Source organism: Aspergillus tubingensis, assembly GCF_013340325.1.
Source record: "Aspergillus tubingensis WU-2223L DNA, scaffold_10, whole genome shotgun sequence".
NCBI lineage: Eukaryota > Fungi > Ascomycota > Eurotiomycetes > Eurotiales > Aspergillaceae > Aspergillus > Aspergillus tubingensis.
The window spans coordinates 537,638-555,577 of NW_023336284.1; the positions used below are offsets into that span (position 1 = coordinate 537,638).

The window sequence follows — 17,940 nt, forward strand, 5'->3', positions numbered from 1 at the left end:
CGCCTGCATCCCCGCCCTTTTCCGCCATGGTTTTCTCCACCGGCGGAAATGCCTCGTGCGGGGAAGGAAAGAATTAGAGGCACCGGAAGCCCTGCTCTTCTTATTATTTGCGCTATGAATACGCTTTCTTCATCGATTATGCGATGCATCGGATTATGTTTGGCGGAAATGCCCTTTTTAATGGAAGGGTACCTACAGACTCCATGTGACAGTTACATCACCGGCTGTGACTCGAGCCATTCCTACTAGCAATAACCAACGCCAAGGTAGAAGGCTCAGTAATAACGGTCACACCAGTAGACACCCATGTAATGAGAATATTTGTTCTCTAATTACTGCCAGTAAACGTCGAAGATTCTAGCTCCGGATCATAATGTACAAACGAAACCAGCCGCGACAACACCGCAAACTCCAGCTTCAACTTGACGGTATAGAAGAAGGTCTTCAACGAGGTCTGCAAGATAAACAAGTCCAGATATTCTAGTGCTAACAGCGAGATATCCATCAAGATAATCGCCGTGTTGATAGCCAGTAGTTGCTCCATGATATTGGTCCTCCGCTTGCTCCGATGCGGGTAGAGATAGAGCAGCCGAAAGGTCTGCACGATGAAGATCGTCGAGATGATCACCTCCTGCACGAAGAACCCCGTGAGCTGCACCTTGGCCCAGATGTTATAGAAATATGCGAATCCCGCCCCGCCGTAGACGGCACCATAGGACAGTATGATCTGCGGAATCTGCAGGATGATGGCGTCGATGATGATCATGTAGAGGACGAAGCGGAGGATCTTTTGATTCGACAAGATGAGATGAAGTCGCGAGTATAGCACCACAGACTGTCCAGTCACCATAACAGCCCAGCCGAATGTTGATAGAGTTACTGGAATCCATAGCGGCGCCAGCTGGAAGTACTTCAGCAGCAGTCCGATCGCTTGCGGGATGATGCCGAGCCCGGTTGAAACAAGTAGACTCCAGAAGTACAGTCCCCCATAGACGTGAAACGTGAGAAAGACCAGGATAATGAGTTCGATGGAGCTGTACAGCGCACAGGCTAACAGGCTGGCTAGAACCGCCTGAATAGCCAGGCTGTTGCCTGTATAACCCCCGGCGATGCCCTCAACAGGGGCCGAGTAATTGGCCATCTTCCCTGGGGAGCAACACCGTCATCCAGGCACATGCTGAAAAGCGATTCCCCCTGAAGGATATATGCCATGTGCTGATCGACATAGGAACGAAGTCGGGGGGATGAGGATGTTCCGGCGCTCGGCTACCTTGACCTCGTCTGACTTACGATCCATGGATCGTCTAAATTTGAACCCCGGATCATTCGCCTGAGCGGCCAACCAGCCCCATTCAACGCAGGACTAAAACCTGGGGTTGGCACCGTTAGCCAGTCACTCTAGATGAGCGCGCTCAGGCCAACCACTTCCAGAGATCTGGCCGTCTGTTTAAGGTGCTGACGCGTGAGGATTGCATCCGGCTTTTCAAATTTGCCAAAACCACTCAATTCTATTATTCTAAATTACATTGCGATCGGCTATACAGTAAACTTAACCTTGTTACTAGGAACCGCAGCCAGCGCAGTCTGGCGTACCGCCTCCTCACCGACCTCCTCAAAAATGTCGTATCCCCAATGGCCCGGAAAATTGAAGCGTTTGTGGCGTTCCAGCGAGTTCAACTGTGCAAAGGCCCCCTCCGGCAACGCCCGGACTCGCAAGTTAGCTGCAATGCGAGCCGGGGTGACACTCTTGGATAGCACGACGGTGCCACGCTGCACGCCCCAGCTGGCCAGCAGTGGTCCGGGGTCCAAGCCAAGATCGCCCGCCACGCGGTGCACCAACGGGTCGTCAACCGTGCGTGGCTCCCCAGTCTGGTTGTTGCCCAGCGGAGAGTAGGCTTCGATGAGAATACCTTTGCTCTGGCAGTATTGCAGCAGGTCCGGCTGTTGCAAGTACGGATGGGCTTCGATCTGGTTGACGGCGGGCACGACGGAGACTTGGCCAAGCAGCTCCTCCAAACGACGGATATTGAAATTGGACACGCCAATGGCGCGTACCTTGCCCGTCGCTAGCAATTTCTCCATGGCGCGGTAGGTGGTGATGTAGTCAATGTCGGCCAAGTCGAACACTCCATCGTGGTTGAGGGGAAACCATTTGTCGCCACCCTTGAAGGCGCTGTATATGGGGTTAATGCTTAGTCTCCACCGGACGATCCTGGACGATCAAGTAGACAGTCACTTACCAGGGCCAGTGCATGAGATAGAGATCCAGGTAATCGAGGCCTAGATCTTGCAGGGTCTTGTCGAGGGCTGGCTCCACGTCCTCGGGGGCGTGCTTGGTGTTCCACAGCTTGCCTGTAACGAAGATCTCTTCACGGGACACCCCGGACTTGCGAATGCCATTGCCGACTTCGGTCTCGTTGCGATAGATGGCGGCGCAATCAATGTGGCGGTAACCCTCCTTGAGGGCCACTTCGACGGCGTTTTCCACCTCAAGGGGCTTGGCTTGCCAGGTACCAAATCCCACGGCAGGGATTTTGGCGCCGGTGTTGAGGGTAAAGTGCGAGGGTAGAGACATATTAGGCACCACTTCTATTTCTCTATGTCTTTAACAGAGAGACAGAAATTGACCTAGGATGGTGCTGGTGATTCATATAGTCAAGCAGCACAACACAAGTGGGTCGGAAATCCGACAGCCAAACGGCGGATAAATCAAGACTTCGGAGAAGATGATCACTAGGGCCAACAAGATGACGATTTGACTCCATTCCTATGATCCACTCTTCATTTTTACCCCGCCAAACTCTCTCCCAGGCGAAAGAATAGCCGCAACGCAATGCCGTTCAGCAAGAAGCCCGCCTTCGATGACTTGCCGCTGGACAAGTCGGGTCCGCCCGGCAATGCATGGGGATTATTTGGACCCGACGACCAGTGTGGTATGTTGAATCTTCTCACCCCCGATCGAACGCGTGCCGCCGCCAGCGAAATCCGCGATGGAATTCGCATTTCCACCGACTGGCCACTGGATCGTATCACCACGCCCGCATTCAATCGGGTCCCATTTGCCCAGACCATCTCAAACATCGCCCCCACATCTGTCAACGATGACATCCTGCATTTCAACACCCAGTCCAGCTCGCAGTGGGACGGCCTACGGCATTTTGGCTACCAGGAACAGCGACTATACTTTAACGGCCGTACCCTTGACGACATCCTAACCACCAAAGTCAACGGTATTCACGGTGCGTATTTCCACCCGCAGATGGCCATCCTGGATAAGTTTATTCTAATGGTTCATGCAGCATGGGTGGAAACCGGTGGCATCATCGGACGGGGAGTCTTGTTAGATTATGTCGCCTGGGCAGAGGCCAACCATGTCCCTGTGAAGCCTTTCACAAGCCAGTCAATCACAGTCGCCGTCCTGGAGGAAGTGGCCCAGGCCCAGGGCACAGAGTTGAAGCCGGGTGATATATTGTTCATCCGAGCGGGCTGGGGACGGGGTTATGCCCAACTATCTCAAGATGAAATCTCTGCGATGGCCATCATCTCCACGCCCCCGGCGATCGGGATCGAGTCGTCAGAGGCCACACTCCGGTGGCTCTGGGAGAAGGAATTCGCTGCTGTCGCTAGTGACACCCCGAGCTTCGAGGCCTGGCCGTGCCAGGACTTCAACTACTGGCTACATGAGTGGCTGCTGGCCGGTTGGGGACTTCCGATCGGGGAAATGTTCGATTTAGAGCAGCTGAGCGAGGAGTGTCGAAAGAGGCAGCGCTGGTCATTCTTTTTCACCAGCGTTCCATTAAAGGTGAGTTATACTGCCGACTGTGATCCGTTGTTTCCCAATTTATTGATAATCCGCCTCCTCGACTAGGTTCCCGGAGGAGTGGCTAGCCCGCCCAATGGAGTTGCCATTTTGTAGTGCGGAAAGATGTATATGTGGCCAGCTGGCCTGGCGTAACACACTGCAACCTAGACTACTCGTCACCCAGGTTTTCATGGTAGCCCTGTACGATGTCACACAGGGACGGGAGGTTGGAAGTAGATGGTCATGAAGAATCGTTGGGGAAGACAGCCCTGGAAGCTGACGAATCAAGCAACGGTACGTTGAATGGCCTCCAGTAGACAAAATGTCCGACTAGGAGATATCCAAACTCAAATTTGTAAAGATGATTATACCTGCATGTTGTTCTACATGGGAATCCGCAAAACCTTACCCACAACTAGAGGTTTGAAAACGGTACCATGCTATACGACGCTAGATCAACCCAAGCTCTATTATGGAGTGAGTGATTTGGGTCATGATACTTAAACTTAACTTTGTCAATAATGTCCTCACACATGACATGAGTGGAGGGTATGGGATAGGCTACTGACATAGAAACGTACCCTCCACCTGACTTTGTCGGGAAAGGGTTTTACGTCCCAAGGTGATCTCGCAGCTTCGGGAAGCGGATATATATCGGAAATGTCGGAAAGACATGGACATCGAGCAGTGTCAATATCATGGAGAGTTTTGGATTCCATGTGGCCGTCGAGTCGGGCGGCGAGTCGAGTTAGGTTAGCGACCGCTAGGGTGAAAACGGATGCGCGAAAATGAACAGCCCGAGTTTACAATGATACAACAGTACAATGTGCGACTGGGCCATTGATAAAAAGGTCTGGTACTTGGATGCAGATAAAGTGCTGTGCTGGATGGAGAGATGATGAGATGGAGATGCAAAAGCTGATACATTCTGGACATCATCTGTCTAAGCACCGACACAGTATTTAAGCATGATCGAAGCATATGAAACAGATCTGGGGAACTTGACAGGCAACCCACACAATTCCGGGATGGATCTAGCGCTGGTCTGATGCTGAGAAACCCGGAACAAGTCCGGTCTGGCCAGTGCCAGTCCCCAACCCCAGACTGGGGGATATCCGCTCCTTTCCCGCTCGTGGGGACCCCGCACTGACAGATGGGAGATAGTGTCATGGCATCTGGGGTACAGCAACCCGACATGCAGCCGGGGAGCATTATAAAACCAATGATGTTCTGATGTTCGAAGGACGTTGAATCCTCTTTCCTTCTCGTCTTCTTCTCGTAGGAATCTGCCCATCTTTACCCCTAAATCATAATTCGTTCTTAGCCACCCCTTGTGGCCTTGGCCCTTGATACTGTTCCGATATCGGCTGTTGTAGCCCCGGCAGTACATACCAACATCATCTGACAGCATGGCGGAGATTGACAACAAAGCATCTTCTCGCCATGTCGAGTCCACTGGGAAGCCATTGGACTTGGTGGATGAATCGTTCGAGGGGTTGACTCCGGAGGAAGAACGGGCCCTGGAAAAGCGCCGTAAGACTACACAGTGGTTCCATACTACTAGGGCAATCGTGTGATGCTGACTACCGGCAGTGGTGCGCAAGATCGATCTGCATCTGATTTCTTCGCTGTTCCTACTATTTATTTTCAATATCCTGGACCGGTCCAACATCGCCAATGCCCGTCTGGGAGGGCTACAGGAAGACCTGGGCCTTTCTGACACACAATATCAAACTGCGGTAGCCATCATGGTATGCAAAGTGCCCAATCCTGAGACCTGAAACAGTGCTGATCGATGTTGGTGCACAGTTTGTCGGCTACCTGGTAGGCCAGGTGCCGAGTAACATTCTGTTGACCCGTTTGAAACCCTCCCGCTACATCCCAGCAGCCATATTCGTCTGGGGAGGAATTTCGATCTGCATGGCTGCGGTACATGGTTACGCTGGCATTATATGCGTGCGCATATTCCTCGGGTTCGCCGAGTCACCATTCTTTCCCGGGGCTTTGTAAGTACCCACTATCAAATCCGAATGATCTTGTCTGTGAACGAACTCTAACGAGCGATACCATCAGGTTGCTGATAAGTTCTTGGTACAAACCATCCGAAATTGCGGTGCGAGTAGCCGTGGTGTATTGTGGTAATACCATCGCCAACGGGTTTGGCAGCATGTTTGCCGCGGGCGTCATGAGTGGATTAAACGGCAAAGGCGGGCTGGAAGGCTGGAGGTGGGTGATCTCCTGGCATACTCTGGGAGTGTATAGCTAACCAGTGCGCGAACAGATGGCTATTTATCATTGAAGGAGCTGGCACAATGGTGGCCGGCCTTCTCGCTGTCGCGCTTCTCCCAGACTTTCCTCGTTCCGGGCAGCGGAAGTGGCTATCGGAACAGGAGCAGCGCTTTTCCGAATGGCGTCTCGCCCGCGCCGCAAATGATGAGGTCGATGAGAATGGTTCCATCCGCGAGGGCTTGCGGGATGCATTATTAGATCCCAAGGCGTGGATGTTGATCCTGATCCAGGTTTGCCAGCTCACATCTCAAAGCTGGACCTACTTCTTCCCTGTGAGTACCAATCATCATGTTTTCCGCTACTTTGGTTCTGACTCATGTGCTATTAGACCATCGTCAAAACGCTGGGATTTAGCAACATCATCACGCTGCTGATCACGGCTCCGGTGTACGTCTTTGGCTTCATCACCGCTCTTGGTAATTCCTTCATTGCGAACCGAACGAGCCAGCGCGCAGTTCTTATCGCGTGGCCTCTAATCATAGACATTGTGGGAAACGTCATGGTCATATCGTCTCGAGCCACTGCAGTCAGGTACATTGGCATGTTCTTAATGTGCGCTGGTTCATATTCCGCCTTCAACGTCGTTCAAGCCTGGATTGCCAGTACGATCCCGCGGACACGCACCAAGCGGGCCATTGTGTACGCGTTGGTCAACCTCTTCGGTAACTCGTCCAATATATACGGCTCGTACTTCTTTCCCACATCCGACTCGCCACAGTACCGGCCTGGCGGTATCACCCTTTCAGCATTTGCTGCTGCCGGAATCGTCTTGACTGGGCTGTTGGCATTGTATCTCCATACGCTCAACGTGAAGGCACAAAAGGCAGAGGAGGAGGACGGGCAGATTCGTTATAAGTATATCTGGTAATTGGTCGCTGAGCAAGTGTTGAGTGCGGTGGTGGAAGAAATGGAAACTTACCAACTTGCGAGACTTCCCAAGATTACTGACTGGGCAAGCCGGTCCTGCTGTAGCTCTGTCGTAGACACCCTACCTGGATATATGGTGCAAGAGCAACAATCCGGTTGGATTACCAGTAAATATGTGAATAGATCTACTAATTGAGGTTCTCGCGTCCCAGTCACATTCGGTTTCCGCATCAGCCGGGGTATGCTGGGTTAATTAGCACCTACTAGGCGTTCTTGTCGACTACGAGAAGAATGCTTACAGATAGGCAGGCTTTCTAGCTGTGGCCAGAAATCAAGCACCACGTTTTCGCCCATGATGAAAGTGTCCAAAAGGGACTGTGTCCTGGGATCGAGCAGCCCTGGATCAATAGCGGGGTCCAGTCCAGAGAATATGGTCGGCAACACATTAGGATCAGTGTCATAATCCCTCACCGCGGTGCCTTCTGCCTGCTGCTCACGGCGACCCATCTCGGCTCTATGTTCGGTCAGACGAGGGCTCCGTTCGGAAACTGGATAAGATAGCTCATTCGGCTCGGTGGCTTGAGCGTCGCCAGTGTCCATCGGGGAGACGAGGCGGGCCAGCTCGTGTCGCAAACCCTGCAAGATGACACTGTATTTCCAAGAAGGGGCGTTGCGAGCTGTTGCGTCGGCGAGGTGTGTCACTGCCGTCTCGGACAGTCTGTAGAGCGTGGGTTCATCCAAACCTGCATGCAAGGTGTGTTCCGGGCTCCGGACAAAGTCGAGACCAGCAGAAGGCAGACGGTTGCGTCTGACCTGAATCAGGTATAGATAGATGATTGATAAAGCATTGAATGCAATGTACTGTGAGTACCAAAATGCTGGGAACAATTCATCCTCACGCACAAAGCTAAGTATCAATTCTATGGCTTCTCGCGCTGCGGTAAGACAAAGATGCAGATGGTATCGGTAACTGCTTCGGTGTTCAGGCCACATTTGCCCATAATCCAATAATAGGAGAGGCCGCGTGATGAACATCAATGCATGATGACGAGCCAGCTGCAGAACTGTCAACTGGCGCCGAAACACCGGAACCAAACTACTGGGTTGGATGACCCCTGAGAGAAAAGGAGGCAGTTCCGCTTGCCATTTCGCGACCTTGCCACACAGGCCTCGAATGGTCTCAATCTCCGTCCGATCGGAGAGGCCTGAGAGAACGTAAGGTTCCTTGGCCGCCTGGGTGAGAATCTGTGCCAAAGTCGCATGAAAGACTGGCGCATCCATCACACAGTCACGTCTCGACAACCGCCTTTCCCGCGTCGTTAGGTCTTCGTCATTGACGCGCGTGGGAAGGTCTTCGTCCAAGTCTTCATCATGCCACAGTCGCGGTCGACCAAGGATCACACTGAGATACTTGTCCAGAGTGTAAGAGCACCATACAAGGCGCCGTTGACACTCCTGCTTCACCAGATCCTCCTCTTCTTCATGGTGCCTCCTCGCCCATCGATTGTGCAAACCAAGGGCCATCATCAGCTGGACTGTTGTGCCAAACACGAACCACGCCTTCTGGGCTCGAGAGGAGCTCAGCAGATAAAGCACCATCAAAAAACGAGCTTGCACCGAGGCCAGAGTAGGGGCACCCGTCTCGAGCGACAGCAGATGCTCTGCCTGCGTGTAGTAAAGCTCGCTGTTGCGCCAGCCATCCTCGTCGGCATCTCTCATGCGCCCGTCCTCATCAACGCGGAACATGGCTGCAGTACTCAGGAGTAAGAGCAAGACGGCTTGGGATGCTAAATCGAGCTGGCTGCCGATTTGGTTGCCCTCTGAATTCTCCTGGTACAAGCGCTGGACCAGGGTGTGAAGCGTAGGTTGATGAAGCACGCGATATGTCGGTGCTGCAAACTCGAAATATCGGCGGATCAAGCTTTTGGCTTTGGCCTGGCTTGGCCAGACAAAATCTGATAACTGAACCTCGGGAACTACACGATCACCGTAGGAGAAGATGGAAACGGTTGCTGAGGCATCGGGATCCTGTGCCGGGGCAATAGGCTTGGAGGGACTGGCATGCAAGTCCTCCACGACCCTGCCCAGAAATGAATGTGCTGAGCTCGGACCCCAGTACTGACCGGTCCCGTCTACTGAGCCTCGTCGAACAGATGCATCGAGGATAGAAGACTCGGGGAGTGTACCTGGCCCCGATGCAGGGCTGCTCTGCAGGCCTGGCTGGGAATGCTCGGTAACTGAGCGAAGGACAGAGGGAGACTGCAGGGGCTGGATCACACCTGGAGCCGGATCTGGATTGCTGCGTGAGCTGCCGTGCTCCCGCAGAGGGCGATGGTTCTTGGGACGCGATGATGAGGGAGGAGGGCTGAGCGCCACACCCCGATTGTAGGCGGAGTCGTAGGTGCACGCCAAGTGACGGCGGGAGCAGGGACCACAGGGGATATTGCCCGTACAAGCCTTCTTTTTGGTCTTGCAGGCATCGCAGGCGCGGGTCACCTTTCGGATCTTTCTCGCGCGCGTGGCGGGGGAGGATGCCTCCTCGCTGGCCGTCATTTCCGCTTGCTGTTGGAGAAGCTCCACACACAGCTTTAACGGGCGGATATAAGTAGATAGTCAATCTCAGAACCCGCGCATATGCTCCTTCGAATCGGATAGTCGGATGCTGCAGCTCATCTGCTTAGCCTGTAGGATGGTCCAGGATGGTCCAGGTAGACTGACTGGCTATTACTGGGAGGAAAACCCGGTCTTCCGATCAAATCCGTCGCTGGTTTCCTTTTTCCGCCGCCATTTTCCGCTCTCAGCTGACTGGCAGCTGACTCATCCCGAGTAATGCAAGCCAAATGGTGTAGTTATTTGAGGAAACGGTGTCTATGAACAGCCCATAGCATTAGTATTCTGGGGAGTGGGAGGATTGAGTGGTTGGAGTGTTAAGACTTCTGTAGTAGCATGAGCAATGTGCATTTTCAATGCAAGTAGTGCTGTCGAGTAGTGGTTCTATACTAGCCTTCCATGAACTCAGGCGGTTGTTGTATATATTTCAGGTCCAGCAAGGCCAGAACCGATGGTAATGGTAGTACTGTTAGTAAGTACTAGTGGCTGACGGTCTTAGTCTCCGGACTAGTATCCATATGGAAAGTAATGAGCTTTATGTAGATATCATTCGCAGCGTATCGAATAACAGGATATTTACAATGGCTCATCTCTCAAGTGCTGCAGAGCAAAGGAAAGCAAAGCAGTAGTAGATGAGGGAAAGGGAAGATGCCGACCGGGAAAGCCGTGGGTCCCGTGCTCTGGTGCCTGAGGCTTTCCTGAATCTCTATTGGTCTCCGTCTCCTCCACTTTTGGAGAAGCACAACCACCCCCAACACAATAATATCACCACCACCACCACCACTACCTCTCCTCCAATGGCAACAACTTTTTCCTACTATCTACTATATCAAAATCCACCCGCGAGTTCATATATTGCATGTACCAACATACACTGAATGCCTATGGGTCCCAAGGCCCAGATGCTCGACGACCGGTCAACAGCTCTGCCTCCCCACCCTCCCGCACCAGAAAGATGTCTTCGTGCCGTACCCCGAATCGATCCACCAGATACACCCCAGGTTCCGAAGTGAACGTCATGCCGGCTTGAAGGAGGGTCGCATGGTTGCCCTTGTTCAGATAGGGGCTTTCGTGGGCTATCTCGCAACATTAGCATGAGCCCGATATCACAGACAAATCTCCAGGTCCCCCACACAGACCCTGGCGACTCACCTTTGATTCCAATTCCGTGTCCAACACGATGGGTGAAGGCCTCCCCGTACCCGGCGTCCGTGATCACCTCCCGGGCAGCAATATCGACGCTGGCAGCACTGGCGTCGACCCGGAACTGCCTGATGGATTGCGTTTGAGCTTCAAAGACAATGTCCCACACCTACAGCAGTTAGCCAATTGATCTCGCTTGTACAGGTGAGGATCCAGGTATACCTCCAGCTTGTCTCTCAAACGCGTCGGGGCGGGCATATCCGGTGTCGGTGGCTCAAGGAACGGCGGGAAAAAGGTTCGACAGATATCCGATGAGTACCCAAGGAGATGGGCGCTGACCGAGGTCAGCAGTAGCTACAGTGAGACAGGCAACGGTCCTGTGTATCGACTTACCCTACATCAATCAAAACAAAAGTTTCCGGCTCAAGCACCTTCGAACCGTTGGTGCCTCCATGTGGGTTGGCGGCATTCTCGTCTACCCTCCACGGTCAGTCTTGCACCTTTGCAGCGGTCGGACACGTACCAAACAAGACAATATCAAAGAATGGCTCCAACCCAGCCGAGCGAAGGGTATTGTCCAGGGCCCTTGCGATCTCACTCTCGGTTAGACCGGGGTAGAGGCCTACTTAGTGTCAGTCCGTCCACAGTGCGACCGAGTGGGGGATCACGAACATTTGCGCATCTGCCGTACGGCTTCCACGGTCCCGGTATTCACGGCGCGGAGAATTTCCACCTCAGTGTCGGATTTGATCTGCCGGACGCGCTCCACTTCCCCCATCAGCCCGACGATTTCGAACCCTGAGTGACCGAGACCCCGTTGGATAAAGTCCCTCATTTCCTCGTCCACCATGAGTCGCGGTGCTCGATCATGTGCCGAGAAGATGACAGAATCCTTCAACGTATCGTATGGGTTCCAGTGTTCCTCCCAAGGAATGATGTCGATCGGCCCGAGAAACGGCATGTTTAGCAGTCGGGCTCGCTCCGCCTCAAATGATGGGGCTAGGAATGTTGTCTTTGCGGTAACAAGGCCCGACGAGTGACGATAAGGCTGCACCACCATAAGAAAAGGGCGTTCCTCCGGCTGAGCGATATTAGTAGACACAAGAGTTCTTGGGGAGAAAGAGCGCTCACCTCCCAGACCTCCCATTCCGGCTGGCTCACGTTGGCATAGTATTTGAACGTATACCCCGGCTCCACGACAAAGGCGTCTGCCCCATCGGCGATCAGAGCCCTCGCGAGGCGGTTCCGGCGCTCATCGAACTCCTCAACTGAGATGGGCGCAGCGGTATCCAGAAAATAGTACTTTGTTTCTCGAAGATTCTCAATTGAACATCGCTCGAAAGATTCATATGGTGTAACCGACGACGGTTGCTGGAAGGGGCTGAAGAGCGACAGTCTCTGCCTTCGAGTCAGACCCCGGCCGTCGATTCTGATGGCGATGCGTACTTACCGGGAAGAGCGCGTAGATGCTAAGCAACAGTAGACCAGCGCTGGTAAAAAAGTGCAGAATAGACCTCCGGTATTGATGCGGTGGTTGACGGAGGTGCGGTCTTTCCTCCGCCAGTGGGAGAGACTCGGTCTGCTTGTCCAGCATGATTCTGCCGAGAGGGGGAAGAATAACAAAAAATTGTTTCCAGGGGATCCAGACAATGGATTTATCGCCGTGCTTCTGCAGGAGTCGGGCGAGATCCGAGCGCCTGCAGGTCTGGAAAAGAGGGGAAGATGCGCTGAAAGGATGCTAGATGGAGATTCCCCGCCCGGCTGGATCTTCCTTGATTGGATTCTCTAGCATCTCCCTTGGCGACTCGCAGCTTATCGCCGAATGTCGCGGTTGGTCCGCCATCCAAGCTGTTCTTCATTGGGCTTATCAGAAATGTTAGTCCAGTCTCTTGCGGGACAAACGAGGCTCGGATCGGCCGACAGACGGGAGAGATAGGCAAGGTCCAGCAGAGATAAATACACGCACCTCGTCATGGCTCGATTGAGTTGAAATTAGGAAACTGCTAGGCCATTGAGGCAGACGCAGGGTTGACCGCTGAGATGGCTCGCAAAGAGGATCAAGACTCGGTACAGACGACGGGAGCAGCTCAGCCTGCCAAACAGACACAGGTGCAGATATCACCGGACGCCGCCGAAGATGTCGCTCCAGATCAAGGCCGTCCAAAGACCTCCAAACTCTCGGTCTTACTGATGATTGTGTTCTCCGGTCTGGCCATTGGCTCCGACGGTTTCAACGCATCCATCATCGGCAACCTCGAATTAGTCATGGAGGTTATCTATCCAAAAGCTCTCACCACGGCTGTCGCATCTCGTTTGTCCAACGCCTTTATGGTAGGTATGATCATTGGCATGTTGTCCTTCGGATATTTGTCCGATAAATTGGGCCGCAAGACCGGCGCGGTCTTGACCACCGTCATCCTCGTCCTAGGGATCGCTTTGAGCGCGGGTGCTAGCGGAACAGATCGAGATGGAATGTTTTGGATGTTGATTATTGCGAGAGGCATCGCTGGCGTCGGCGCGGGTGGGTGAGTTCAACTGTTATCTCAAATAATCTTGCAATTATTACTCACTCGTTTCCCAGGGAGTATCCGGTTGCCGGGGCTGGTGCTGCAGAAGCCACCGATGAAGATCTGGGTGTCCGAAACAAACGAGGCTTCATCTTTGCTATGATTGCTGACCTGTCGGCTTCCCTTGGGTTCGCCTTTGGTGCCCTAGTCCCTCTGCTTTTGCTTCTATGCTTTCACCAGGAGGTCCGTCATTATGAAGCTGTCTGGCGGATTTCACTCGCGCTGGGGGTAATTCCTCCGCTCTCTATCTTTTGGTTTCGATACCGAATGGCTGTCAGCTCGGCTTATCGCAAGAGCGCGATGCAGAAGCAAACAGTGCCCTACTGGCTGGCACTAAAGCGTTATTGGCGTCCGTTGTTAGGCACGTGCGGCTCTTGGTTCATGTAAGTAATGCAGTATACGCTATTGTCCGTTGTGATTCTAATCCTATCGCCAGTTATAACTACATCTCGTACCCGTTTGGGCTATTTTCATCAACAATTGTCGGTCGCGTGAACCCGACCTCCTCTCTCGCACTGACAATGGCCTGGGGCACGCTCATCAACTGTTTTTACATCCCCGGGGCATTCATCGGGGGCTTCCTGTCCGACCGGATTGGGCGGCGGCGGACCATGGCGCTCGGGTACTTTCTCCAGGCTGCCCTGGGCTTTATCCTGGGTGGCGCGCTGGGACCCATCGAAAAGTCGCTGCCACTCTTTATTGTGCTCTATGGCGTTTTCCTCACGCTCGGAGAGGTGGGTCCCGGATCGACGATTGTTGTGACAGCCAGTGAAAGTTTCCCGACCGCGATACGCGGGCATGCCGTGGGATTTGCAGCGGCATGGAGCAAGGCGGGGGCGGCCATTGGGACGGCGGTTTTCAAGCCTATCCTGGCCAGCTGGGGAGACGATGAGTTTCGCGGCACGCAGGCCGTGTTTCTCATTGGCTCCGGGTTCGCCGTCCTAGGGGGGCTCTTGGCCTGGTTTGTGTTCCAAGATGTGGATCACGCACTGGACAATGAGGACCAGGCTTGGAAGGACTATCTCGCTGCTAATGGCTATGGGGATGTGCAGTGGGGCATTGCAAGTAGCTCGGCGCATGAGCCGGAACCGAAGGCAGTGCAGACATAGTCTCGGAGACTCCGTGGTTACTATAGAGTTGTCCGTTTGCAGGTATGCTGCCGAGCAGTACTCGGAAGTAGCCCATCATGATTGTATATTCTCTAGCGTCTTAAGCATCCGGGGGGAACCTCGTATTCTTCAGCTTCAACGAGGGCATTGTCGTCGCTTAAACATTTCAAATTCAGTCGAAAAGGAGTGCGATTCGGTGCCCAAGCCTGCCCTTAATCTCGAGGGCATGGATGGCCGTTCTAGACCCAGAGGCTCGAACTTAGCTTCATGCAGGAACTGACTGGGATAGGTCAGGCCATATGGGTCATCGCGTGCGGTAAAAGTAGCCGACGGTGTGCAGCATCTCAGGTCACCTATATGCATCCAAAGGAACGTAAGACGAGAATCGTGTAAACAATGGTCCCGATACGTTCCAGCAGGAATATGGCAGATAAAATTACAGTGCAAACTAATATCATCGTCTGCAAGTTTCATCACAATCTCTTTCTGGCCATCCCAACAGTTGGAGATCGATGGCGCGGATTCCCTCGGCAATCTAGCACTGATCGAGAACGACAGAGCCACGAGGGACGACCATTACGACGCGGGGCAAGGATCGTCTCCCAATCGCGATGACAGTACCAATGTGATAGTAATGATGCTAACAGCGAAGGCAATATGACCCTCGGCAGTAACTGCCTCGCGCAGCTCCTTAACCACTCGAATCCTGTATTTCGGTCGCGATAGCATATTTAGAACACTAGTTCTATCAGAAATGACATCAAAAGGTGGGAATTCAGCCAGCCTCGCTCGTTTTCATAACCCAGTGCTTCGGGGTTACCGTCTTCATTGACAAATGAGCGAGATACATCTCGTTAGAGACAAAGGATTCATTCATATAAAGAGCAGCTTGTATCCCACGAAGTGTTTAGTTCTCAGCAGAGCTTACCTTTTACATTAACAACACAATCTTCTGTTGATATTCATCAACCTGCCCTACATCTTCAGCCATGTCTGTCACTGCTGGAACGTGGACGCTCGCAAGAACCACCAGCGAAGCGGTCGAATCCTTCTTCGGCCTACATGAAGAAGGTAATGAAGCCACCTTCGAAGATTACCGTGAGCTGGTGGACCGCAAGCACTTCGCCCCAGGGGGGAAGTATCACTGTAAGTATCCCAAACCCCTGCACACGATTCTCATCCCACTGACAGACACTAGCAATTGTCAAGCTATTCATGCGATACGAAGGCCAAGAGCCCGACGACCAGCGTCATGCCATGGGCACGGGATGGCTTGTTCGCGATGACACCCTTGTGACTGCTGGTCATTGTGCCTTTGACTGGAGCCAGAACGATGGAAAAGGGTTCGGTCGGGCGATCGAGGTTAAAGCGTACATTGGCTACAACGGCAAAAGGTCTATTATCAATGACGCCAATGTCCAGTTCCGGCACGGCGTTCAGATCGTGACTACCGAGGGATGGCTTCAATCTGGGGTGAACCGCCATCATGACGTCGCTTTTATCCGGCTCGATCGGCCCTTCACCAATGTCACCACCCTTTTCAAGCCGACTGAGACCCCCTTGGTCAGCAAGGATATCATTGGCGTAGTGGGATATCCCGGTGACATGCAGGTGGATGGAGAGTTTGGCGCACAGATGTATGAAGAATTCAAGACTGTCGAATGGGATCGGCGCAAGGCAGCGAACCAGATGCTGGAGTATCGTATCGATACATACAAAGGTGCAATGCAAAGTTGATATTATCCATTCTACCGGCTAACTCTCATCTTAGGTCAATCAGGGTCTCCAGTCCTTGTGCAGAACCGGCCTCTGACCTCCATCGGCGCTCATGTCTACGGGGGAGCTGGAAACAACTCGGCCAGCCCCATTGGAGGGGAGTATGGGAATCCATACCATGAATACATATCCGTTCTCCAGAGACAATATCCTGTACAGACGACTAAAGCCGGCGTCAAGTACGTCCGTGTGGGCGGGGACAGCATGGACAGGAAGTCGGATGCCGAGGACGGCTTCTGGGACGACCTGAAGGATGTGCTCAAAGTCGGCGCGCCAATGGTCTCGGGCGCCCTGCGGACGGTCAGTCCATTCTTGGGTCCCATCGGAGGACCGATTGCCGCTCTAGCTGGCACTACCATCTCCGTGGCTGCCAAACGGAGTGTCGAGAGTGGGTTTACTGATGCCTATCCGGGTGAATCCGCTCAGTCTCGCACGGCCGAAGAAGCCATTCTGTCCGAGGCTGCGCTGCAGGCCTTCTTGCGGGCGGATGCCGACCGTATGAAACAGCTCGGTATCAGCACGCGGATTATGAAGGAGTACAAGAAGGCAGCTGCAGATGTTGACATCGTGGCGCCTACGATCTTACCAGCCATTTTGCCGGCGGCTTTGCATCTCTCGCAAGATATGTACACCCAAAAGGGTGCAGAGGCAGATAGGGACCCATTCCATCCGACATCGTACGGTCGGCGGGAGCCAATCCGCCTCCCAAGGGATTTTCGAGATGACTCGTTCACGCACTACCTGCTCAAGTCGGTGGAGCGCGAGACGGAGGATGAGATTTTCTGGGGCATGTTGGGTTCAGTGCTGTCGGCTGCCTCCAAGGGGGCGAATGCCGTTCAAACAGGACTATCTGTCATTAGCAAGATGGTGCCGACGACTGAGGCTGCCTTTGAAGAACAGCCAATGGACCCGTACCTGAAGGTCTTGGGCCGTCGTGCCCTGCTCGCCGGGGCGACTCTGCAAGTGCTCCGCAATACGCCACCGGAGCAGCTCGAGACAGAGGACTTCTTCACCCGCATCCAATTTATCGTGCAGAAGATCGGGCCTGCGGTGATGAAGTATGCACCTGTGGTGGTCTCGGCGGTTCGTCCAGTTCTCACGCCTATTATTCAGCCTCCAGCAGGGACTACTTCTCTTGCTGGATCCTCGTCGTCGACCCAGGGCAGCAGATCTTCCTCGACAGCAGGTCAGTCGACCCTGGAGGTGCCAGGAGGAGGCGTCGGTGGGCTGAAAAAACGACCGAGTCAGACCTTCTTCGACAAGGTGATGGGCACAGCCAATGGTAAGTTTTCTGCCTTTTTCACGATGGTTAGGAATGAACTGAAAATAGAGTAGGATTTAGAGTGCAAGCTGCTCCTGCGTGAGCGTGTTTCCGAGAGCCAGGACGCGACCGAGGCTAGTGGATCCAATCAAGATGGGTTGATGTGGACCAGTATGAATGACGCTTGAAGAGTCATATAGACCTTCTGTATGTAGAGGATGGAATGCAATGCCTGTTTTTTATTCAACTCCTATCTACGATCGCAGGATATGTCAGTGCGTTGACATCACTCGCCAACAACTCATCCTTGGGCTACAAGTAGTAAAACTCTTGAAAGAGATTCGAAGGAATGTTCTACGACACTCATGGAGACGGGTATATTACGAATATATGCATTGTCTTTATCATCAATCATACAGGATCTATCTTCCTTCTGTACCATGCTAAGCCTGGAGAGATCCGAGAATGTACACATTTCGGACGCGGCTCAGCTTTTCAGGTGTACTTTTCCTCAGT

General features: G+C 53.2%; 8 protein-coding genes across 8 annotated transcripts; 4 read left to right on the plus strand and 4 right to left on the minus strand.

Annotated features, from left to right (window-relative positions):
* Positions 1–328: 328 nt before the first annotated feature.
* AtWU_09273 (uncharacterized protein) lies at positions 329–1,141 on the minus strand (the record flags this gene model as incomplete). The annotated part of the gene is made up of 1 exon (XM_035504380.1): positions 329–1,141. The coding sequence occupies one exon, from the start codon at positions 1,139–1,141 to the stop codon at positions 329–331; it is 813 nt and encodes a 270-aa protein (XP_035360273.1).
* Positions 1,142–1,536: 395 nt separating this feature from the next.
* AtWU_09274 (aldo/keto reductase) lies at positions 1,537–2,575 on the minus strand (the record flags this gene model as incomplete). The annotated part of the gene is made up of 2 exons (XM_035504381.1): positions 1,537–2,173; positions 2,241–2,575. 2 exons carry the CDS (start codon positions 2,573–2,575, stop codon positions 1,537–1,539), a joined length of 972 nt encoding a protein of 323 aa, XP_035360274.1.
* Positions 2,576–2,833: 258 nt separating this feature from the next.
* Positions 2,834–3,916, plus strand: AtWU_09275 (putative cyclase-domain-containing protein; the record flags this gene model as incomplete). Its single annotated transcript, XM_035504382.1, has 3 exons — positions 2,834–3,239; positions 3,300–3,802; positions 3,869–3,916. The coding sequence occupies 3 exons, from the start codon at positions 2,834–2,836 to the stop codon at positions 3,914–3,916; spliced, it is 957 nt and encodes a 318-aa protein (XP_035360275.1).
* A 1,295-nt stretch (positions 3,917–5,211) lies between these two features.
* AtWU_09276 (pantothenate transporter) lies at positions 5,212–6,959 on the plus strand (the record flags this gene model as incomplete). Its single annotated transcript, XM_035504383.1, has 6 exons — positions 5,212–5,335; positions 5,396–5,553; positions 5,612–5,808; positions 5,876–6,028; positions 6,084–6,363; positions 6,420–6,959. 6 exons carry the CDS (start codon positions 5,212–5,214, stop codon positions 6,957–6,959), a joined length of 1,452 nt encoding a protein of 483 aa, XP_035360276.1.
* A 229-nt stretch (positions 6,960–7,188) lies between these two features.
* On the minus strand, positions 7,189–9,511 carry AtWU_09277 (C6 transcription factor; the record flags this gene model as incomplete). The annotated part of the gene is made up of 2 exons (XM_035504384.1): positions 7,189–7,202; positions 7,258–9,511. The coding sequence occupies 2 exons, from the start codon at positions 9,509–9,511 to the stop codon at positions 7,189–7,191; spliced, it is 2,268 nt and encodes a 755-aa protein (XP_035360277.1).
* A 939-nt stretch (positions 9,512–10,450) lies between these two features.
* AtWU_09278 (M24 family metallopeptidase) lies at positions 10,451–12,305 on the minus strand (the record flags this gene model as incomplete). The annotated part of the gene is made up of 8 exons (XM_035504385.1): positions 10,451–10,644; positions 10,721–10,880; positions 10,934–11,045; positions 11,105–11,186; positions 11,235–11,333; positions 11,384–11,792; positions 11,843–12,109; positions 12,162–12,305. The coding sequence occupies 8 exons, from the start codon at positions 12,303–12,305 to the stop codon at positions 10,451–10,453; spliced, it is 1,467 nt and encodes a 488-aa protein (XP_035360278.1).
* Positions 12,306–12,751: 446 nt separating this feature from the next.
* Positions 12,752–14,387, plus strand: AtWU_09279 (major facilitator superfamily transporter; the record flags this gene model as incomplete). The annotated part of the gene is made up of 3 exons (XM_035504386.1): positions 12,752–13,236; positions 13,293–13,661; positions 13,715–14,387. The coding sequence occupies 3 exons, from the start codon at positions 12,752–12,754 to the stop codon at positions 14,385–14,387; spliced, it is 1,527 nt and encodes a 508-aa protein (XP_035360279.1).
* Positions 14,388–15,376: 989 nt separating this feature from the next.
* Positions 15,377–17,612, plus strand: AtWU_09280 (trypsin-like serine peptidase; the record flags this gene model as incomplete). The annotated part of the gene is made up of 4 exons (XM_035504387.1): positions 15,377–15,533; positions 15,586–16,107; positions 16,159–17,445; positions 17,506–17,612. 4 exons carry the CDS (start codon positions 15,377–15,379, stop codon positions 17,610–17,612), a joined length of 2,073 nt encoding a protein of 690 aa, XP_035360280.1.
* Positions 17,613–17,940: the final 328 nt, after the last annotated feature.